This window comes from Blennius ocellaris, assembly GCF_963422515.1.
Source record: "Blennius ocellaris genome assembly, chromosome: 2".
Lineage (NCBI taxonomy): Eukaryota > Metazoa > Chordata > Actinopteri > Blenniiformes > Blenniidae > Blennius > Blennius ocellaris.
Genome location: NC_137651.1, coordinates 29,274,487 through 29,282,850, shown reverse-complemented (window position 1 = coordinate 29,282,850; position 8,364 = coordinate 29,274,487). Strand labels below are relative to the sequence as shown.

General features: G+C 43.6%; 1 protein-coding gene across 1 annotated transcript; it reads left to right on the top strand.

Annotated features, from left to right (window-relative positions):
- Positions 1-651: 651 nt before the first annotated feature.
- On the top strand, positions 652-7,854 carry LOC308141109 (high-affinity choline transporter 1-like; the record flags this gene model as incomplete). The annotated part of the gene is made up of 8 exons (XM_080511123.1): positions 652-835; positions 3,353-3,469; positions 3,748-3,878; positions 4,421-4,561; positions 5,327-5,470; positions 5,625-5,778; positions 6,888-7,105; positions 7,264-7,854. 8 exons carry the CDS (start codon positions 652-654, stop codon positions 7,813-7,815), a joined length of 1,641 nt encoding a protein of 546 aa, XP_080367249.1. The 3' UTR covers positions 7,816-7,854.
- Between the last annotated feature and the right edge of the window lie 510 nt (positions 7,855-8,364).

Genomic DNA, 8,364 nt, shown 5'->3' with positions numbered 1-8,364 from the left:
TAGAGAATCTTCCACTTTTACTGCATTTGAAAAAGAACTGAAACTCTGGTTAAAGGCTAATCAATCTTGTGATCAATTGTAAGACCTGATTAAATGTTATTGACTGGGAAATTTGTTTATTTCACAGGGGTGGTTGTAAATAGGGTATATACTCTATGTCCATGTTTGTTTTTAAATAATTGTTGTTGTCTTGAATGTACGAGGACTATGGATATAAAGTAGCCCATGGCTAAATCTGGTGCATTTACATAAAGTGACTACTGAGGGTCCATTAATGTGTACGATCCTCTGGAAATATACTAATAAAGAAAGAAAGATAAACACAGCACAGACGTAGGCCACGACATCATCACTCTGACACAGGTCCCAACATATATGACAGATTTATTACTTTGTTTATATTATACAGCTTCCGCATATAAAACATTTTAGGCACCATTACATAAGTAAGTATGATTTTCTCTCCACATATCTCTAAGCACTACTGCATTGGGCAATATGGTTTAAATCTCTACACGACAAACAACAACCGGTTTGACCAGACTGATTAGCTCAGATGAGGGAGGATTTGTTCCCTGATAACTTAAATGTTCACCACCAGCAGTCACTTGTTCAGTCAGTCACACCTCAGACAGTCTGCGGTGGTCCATCATGGCCGTCAACGTCCCCGGTGCCGTGGTGATGGCGGTCTTCTACCTGCTGGTCCTCGGGACCGGCATCTGGGCCTCCTTCAAGTCCAGACGGGAGCAGAAGAAGAGTGCAGCCACTGGGATGGAGATGGCCCTGCTGGGGAACCGAGGCATCGGCTGGCTGGTGGGGATCTTCACCATGACAGGTGAGCGCCACGCTAACGCTGGGATTTCATTACCCACTGAGTAATCACAAAGTATCTGGATGAGATTGAGAAGAAAATCAAACTACTGCAGAGAAACAGAAGGACTGCAAGGTGACGCACATTTCACCTCCAGGTCCTTCCTCATATTCAACATGAAAGGAAGTTCAAAAAGACAAATTCAAAGTCAAACAGCTTGAGACACGCAGTGGAATCGAACCCTCGTCTTTGTGACTCTCCTGCAGTGTAGTCAGATATCACTCAGGGTAATGACAAGAACATTTTCAGTCGAATTCCTGTGTATTTTTCAGTTTTGAACAGACGTGACAATAAATTAATGAAGTATTTCTACAGCCAATAATATGAAAGTATTTTAGATATCTGTACTTTAATCTTTCCTTCCAATATGATTGTGAGAAAAAATATCTACTTTCATGACTTTAAACTGCCTCCTACATCTACATAAGAGCCTGTGACCTTACTGGGTGGAGTTAATGCAAACTGGCTCATGTCCAGGGTGTAATCTATTACTTCTGAAAGTTTTCCACTGTTTGGTATCAGGCTTGTTGCTACATACTTGAGAAGGTGTGAGTCCACTCATTAAACCTTCATTTGCATAATTGTGTTTGAATTATGTTGATGTATGATGTTAGTCATGGTGTTTTTTGGAACGCAGCAAACTGATAAGATAAGATAAGATAAGATCGCCTTTATTAATCTCACAGTTGAGAAATGTACTTGTTGCATACAGCTCTTGAGGACACATGAGGAAAGGAGAGGAACCTGCTTGTGTCTATTTTTAGCACACTTTACAATTCAGTTCAGTTTATGCAATGGTATTTCTACAGCTTGTAATGCCTTTGCTTAACCCCATGAAGTCATCCACAGGGAAAGGTGGAGCATTTTGGACATACCCAAAGAGTCGTAGCAGTGAGACGAACGACTGCTTCCTGTGTGTCTCTGTTAAAAAGCCCAGAATAAAATGAGTTGATGTGAATGTGATTCGCTTTGTAAAACGTCTGGAGCCATCAGATGGTGTTCAGTTCCATGTGTGATGTTGTCTTTGATGTGAAATGTGTAGGTTGTTAGAAACAAGTTAGTAAATAAAGATTAGCATGCAGACCCTGTGTCTGTGTGCGGCAGAGCTAACGTTGGTTTCCAGGTTGCTAACTTCTCAGAATACCAGATCTCAGATGGAGAAAGAAACCACCCTGATCCAACACTTGGAAAAAGTGCTAATTATGGCTGAACGGAAACTATTGACAAAGTGAGCAGATGAGCAGCGGGACAAGGACCTGCTAAACGAGACGATTAAACACTATAATTCAATAAAACATGGCCTTTTCAGCAAGAGACAAAGGCTGCCATCTGCTCTCTTCCAGAAATGTTTAGTGTGAGTTATAATGGGGTCCTACTGGAGGAAAGTCATTCCTCTGAGGCCACGAGTGTCTGAAGTAAAGTCTGACGGCTTTGATGCTCTATAATCTGATGTTAGAGGAGGAAGATGCTCTATAATCTGGTGTCAGAGGAGGGAGATGCTCTATAATCTGGTGTCAGAGGAGGAAGATGCTCTATAATCTGGTGTCAGAGGAGGGAGATGCTCTATAATCTGGTGTCAGAGGAGGAAGATGCTCTATAATCTGATGTTAGATGAGGAAGATGCTCTATAACCTGGTGTCAGAGGAGGAAGATGCTCTATAATTTGATGTTAGAGGAGGAAGATGCTCTATAATCTGGTGTCAGAGGAGGAAGATGCTCTATAATCTGATGATAGAGGAGGAGGATGCTCTATAATCTGATGTTAGAGGAGAAATATGCTCTATAACCTGATGTCAGAGGAGGAAGATGCTCTATAGTCTGATGTCAGAGGAGGAAGATGCTCTATAATCTGATGTTAGGGGAGGAATATGCTCTATAATCTGGTGTCAGAGGAGGAAGATGCTCTATAATCATATGTTAGAGGAGGAAGATGCTCTATAGTCTGATGTCAGAGGAGGAAGATGCTCTATAATCTGGTGTCAGAGGAGGAAGATGCTCTATAACCTGGTGTCAGAGGAGGAAGATGCTCTATAATCAGATGCTTGAGGAGGAAGATGCTCTATAATCAGATGTTAGAGGAGGAAGATGCTCTATAATCTGGTGTCAGAGGAGGAAGATGCTCTATAACCTGGTGTCAGAGGAGGAAGATGCTCTATAATCTGATGTTAGGGGAGGAAGATGCTCTATAATCAGATGTTAGAGGAGGAAGATGCTCTATAATCTGCTTTAGCTGAAGTCAGAGTACATTAAAGTAACAGGACATTATCTAATGTTTTCAGTACCTTTTGAACTTCACCAATGTACTGAAAGCAGTTTGTTTGATAGCAGTTACTGTGAATAGGCCTCTGTCCTGCCAATAATTTTATTACTGATACTTTTTATCCCTCAACCCTGGATAGAGGAACATTGGAAGCTGGTGAGTATTTAGTTGTTTGGCTGTTATTTATTCAGTGATTCTGTGTTTTGTGATCCATCTCTCAGCCACGTGGGTCGGAGGAGGTCTGCTTGTTGGCACTGTGGAGATGATGTACACGCCGTCAATGGGACTGATCTGGACACTCATCATGTTCACTGCATACAGTTTGGGGTTCATTGTTGGTAAGAGTTACAGTCATATCTGCCAGGTTACTGCTCATCTGGATTTGAGAAACAATCAAAACAGAAGAGACTTGACGAGTTCTTCCAAACACACCATGACAAACAAGGAACATTTTCTGCTCAGATGTTGGTTTGTGTTTCTGCAAAGAAAGCAGATTAATGGAAAGGATCAATGCCTGACAAGTTATTATGTATTTTTTTTTTATCAGTGTTTGATATCTACATCTTCAAAAACACTATATACTTTTTGTCTCCATCTGTTGCACTTTTCTCCTCAGGTGGTTTGTTCTTTGCGAAGCCGATGAGAGACATGAAATGTGTCACCGTGATGGATCCGTTTCACTTGAAATATGGAAAAATCGCTGCAGCTGGACTGAGTCTGCTTTCACTTATGGTGGATGTGACCTGGGTACCAGCAACACTGATTGCACTTGGTAAAAATACATTCTCCTGGGATTTGGTAGTTTTATTTTGACAGTTGCTGTAATAACAATCTGGTCTGTCTACGAGAAAGGCTGTGTTCTTCCAGTGTTAATGTTTAGAGCTCATCGTGTGTCTGTGTGTGTGTGTGTGTGTGTGTGTGTGTGTGTGTGTGTGTGTGTGTGTGTGTGTGTGTGTGTGTGTGTGTGTGTGTGTGTGTGTGTGTGTGTGTGTGTGTGTGTGTGTGTGTGTGTGTGTGTGTTTGCTTCACTAAAACAAAAAGCCCCAGCACCAACCAGTGGCCCACCATGAAAACTGCAACCTTTCTGCCATCATGTTTTAACCGTTTCTATGGAAACAGACTTTGTTTTTAGAATGTTGCCGTGTAAACTTGAAACCTTTCTGAGATCAAAACACTGAGTTTTCACTTGAAACGTCGTGGTGTAAACGAGGCTTTATACTGGCGTTACTGTGATGCTCATTGGCTGCTGTGCTGTGGACCAATCCTGACGGTGTCTGACAGGAGGAACCATGAGTGTGGTCCTGGATGTGTCCTTCTCCGTCTGCATCTGGATCTCTGCTGCCGTGGCCGTGGTCTACACCCTGCTGGGAGGCCTCTACTCGGTGGCCTACACTGATGTCATACAGCTCGTCCTCATCTTCATCAGCTTGGTAAAGGCTGCTGGAGTAGTGTGTGTGTGTGTGTGTGTGTGTGTGTGTGTGTGTGTGTGTGTGTGTGTGTGTGTGTGTGTGTGTGTGTGTGTGTGTGTGTGTGTGTGTGTGTGTGTGTGTGTGTGTGTGTGTGTTTGTGTGTGGTGTCATTACAGCACCCACTAGTGGCCAAACTAATAAACTACATCTTGTTCAGTGTTTCTGCTATTTTTGCAGGAAGGGCCATCATTTTCTAAATGATGGCCTTTCCAAAAGTTTTTTTTGAAGGAGATTAGGGCTTTTATTATAAAGGCCCCAGCCTTGCTAACCACGTAATATCCATTTGGAAGGTTTTACAAAATGAAGACTATTAATTTGAAGGAGTTTGGAGCTTTTATTTTTAAAGCAAGGACATGCAGGTTAACTGGCCAAAGTTGAATTGAAATCTAGTGTCTCAATGCTGTGAATTACAGAACAATGTTCTCCAAAGGTGCAGTTACAGTGACATCATTGAGATGGAGGGAGCATGGTGAAGAGGTCAAATGTGGCTTTATTTAGGCGGAAGAAGAAGAAGAGGAGGAAAGAAAGGAACGACAAATCATTCAGTATCCTTGCCCCCTGGCAAGGCTGGTGGAAGGGTTAGGGGTAGGTTAGGGTTAGGCTTATCCAAACCCTAACCCTGCCAACTGAAGTATATTTCTATATAATCTGATACGTTTCAAGGAGGGTTAGAAAGAAAACCTCACAGGTTCTGTGTATTTATTGTTCCTTGTCTTTTTCCTACAGGTTGTCTGTGTTCCCTTCGTCATGATGAACCCTCACACCGTGAACATCAGCCAGACTCTGCTGAACAACTCTTTACACTCTCCATGGATTGGCACACCAGACGTTAGAAAGACATGGTTACTGATTGATGAGTTCTGCTTCTTGGTAAGCTGAGTCAACTGAGTCAAGTAATATCATCTCCAACAATCACACTGCAGTAGGACAGCTCATGTCATTTGTGTTTCTGACACTTCAAAACTAAATTTAAGGAAGAAAATCAGCAGATTTAATTTTTCATTTACTGCGTTTTGTTTTGAAGGGACTGGGCAGTCTGGGACAACAGATCATCCACCAGAGAATCTTGTCGTCTTCTTCTGCTGCGACGGCCAAGCTCACATGCTTTGTTGCTGCTTTCATCCTGCTTGTGTTTATGATTCCTCTCGTACTGCTCGGGGCGGCCGTGTCGTCTACAGGTAATCAACAGCTTTACCTACTGAAGTCAATTGTGAAAAATTGTGTCTGCGTTATGGTCAAGTAAGATCTAATGTCATTTTGAAAAATTGTCCCTCTGGAGGCTCCTGCTGAGGCAGAAGATCAAAGTGTTTCCCGGTTTCTTAATAGGGGCGTAGAAGATGAATGAGAAGATTTTCAACTTGATCAGCAGTTTCCATCAAGCAGCCATCTACAACTCATCAGTAATGAATTCATACAGTTATATAATGATGATGTCTGCATAGAGACTCGTTTACAAATCAATTCTCTGTGCAAGTGAATAAAGTCTCCCATGTTACAGCCTCTAATATCAAACAGCACACATCTGGTAGTGGATCCCTGATCTGAGTCACAATATTCCTTTTCTATTGTGTTAGTGCTCAATGTCAACTGGTCAAGTACCGCCCTCCCTCAAACTGCAGCAATCAGATCCATATTAAAGAAGCACAACCTGGATCCAGAGCTCCTCTCAAACAAGCACCCTCTCTCAAACTCTCCCTTTCTGACGAAGATTCTGGAAAAGGTCATCACCCTGCAGATTCAAGGACATCTCCGATCCCAACAACGTCCTCGGACGTTTCAATCAGGTTTGAGACCCTCCGACAGCACAAAGACTGCTCTGACAGAGTTTTAAATAACCTCCTGAGAGCAGAAGACTCTGGCTCCCCCAGCCTACTGATCCTGCTCCACCTACTCAGTGCCACCGTGTTCCACCAAGACTGAAAGAACGAGATTGTGGACACAAGTGTCAGGACTCGTGGTGGAGCCATTGGTCCTTCACAGTAAAAGGAGACAGCTAAAGTGGTTCAGGACAACGGCTCAGAGATCCACTGGTGTCCTCTAACTGAACCAAGGACATCCGACTCAGCCCCTCAGCCCGGTCCAAACTACCAGGAGAAATGACATCTCTTGAATGGTCTTCCAGAAGCTTGATGTCCTTCAGACGTGTTGGGGGAAGACAGGGGTGTCCGGGCTGATTGTCTCTCCATACTGCCACTGGGACCGTATGCAGGCCAAGTTGGATAGACGATGAATGAATTAACCATTTTAGGTCTATCAGTCGAATCATTCTCCTGCTTCCGTCCTTCAGACTGGAACATGACCTCCTATGGTTCTCCGTCTCCATACGACCGTGGGGAAGCAGCTCTGGTCCTGCCCATCGCCCTGCAGCACCTCACCCCGACCTTCGTCTCCATCATCGGTATCGGATGTGTGGCTGCCGCCGTCATGTCGTCAACTGACTCTGCTTTGCTTTCTGCTGCTTCAGTTTTCACCAACAACATCTACAAGAACCTCCTGAGACCAAAGGTGAGCTGATCTAGAATCCAACTAAACTGCTTCTTCTTACGACTACAGTACCCAATTCCCCATTCAATGGTTTTGCTGTATGGAGAGGAGCCAATGAGGATGATTTGACAGAATGAATGAATGAACATCTGGTTTATAATTCATTGTTTTCTCCCCAGGCATCAGACAGGGAGACCCTGTGGGTGATCCGTGCTGTTGTGGTTGTGGTGGGTGTGGCTGGAACATTTCTGACCAACCTGAAAAACAGCATCGTGCTCTTCTGGTTTCTTGGAGCCGAAGTGGCATACATCCTCACCTTCCCTCAACTCGTCTGTGTCCTCTTTTCTAAAGTGTCCAATGCTTACGGGGCTCTTATAGGCCTTCTGGTGGGACTGGGGGTACGACTCCTCAGTGGAAACAAATCTCTGGGACTGCCCGTCATCCTCCATTTCCCAGGATGCACTCTGGAGGAGGGCGTCTACGTCCAGTACTCTCCGGTTAAGACCATCTCCATGGTGTCTGGTCTGGTCTCCATCTTGCTCTTCTCCTACCTGACGTCTGAGCTCTTCAATAGAAACCTGCTGTCTGAGAGGTGGGACGTGTTCAAAGTGAAACACCGGCAGCTGCCACAAACACCAGCAGGTGGCGCCACAGAGCTGAAGGAGAATGAGAAGCGGAATGGAAACCTCCCTCCTTCTGACATAACAGAACCAATGATGAGCACATGTTAACATTCCTGTCTGGTGTTTATTTACTCATGTAATGAATGAAGGGGGTAACTACAATCAAGGCTCATCAAATCCATTGCTTCATGCTCCTCGTCCATCCCTCCATCTTGTATTCTGCTTATCCAATTCAGGGTCGGGGGTTCTGGAGCCGATCCCAGCTACTGTGGGCGAGGCCAGGATCCACCCTGGACAGGTTGCTGGTATGTCACAGTGTCACGCTCGTCAGTCCAATATACATGAAATGTGATGCAATTAGAAGAAGCTCTTTTTAAACATGGTACCTTATTTTCAATGTTTCATTTAATTAAATCTGAGACATTTCCAGTCAAATGGAAACAAACAGCACCAACATCCTTGTGGTTTTTTTTTGTTTGTTTTGGTTTTTTTGCCACTGAGGACTGATGCATTGTTTAGTATCATTATACTTGTTCGATGTGTTGAACTTTCTTGGTTTTGGTTTACTAAGTGGCTTAAAGGAGCCAATTAAAAATACCTTGTTATATTACTGAAGTAGATTTCAGAAGTATCTGTACTTCACTTGAGTTTTCACAT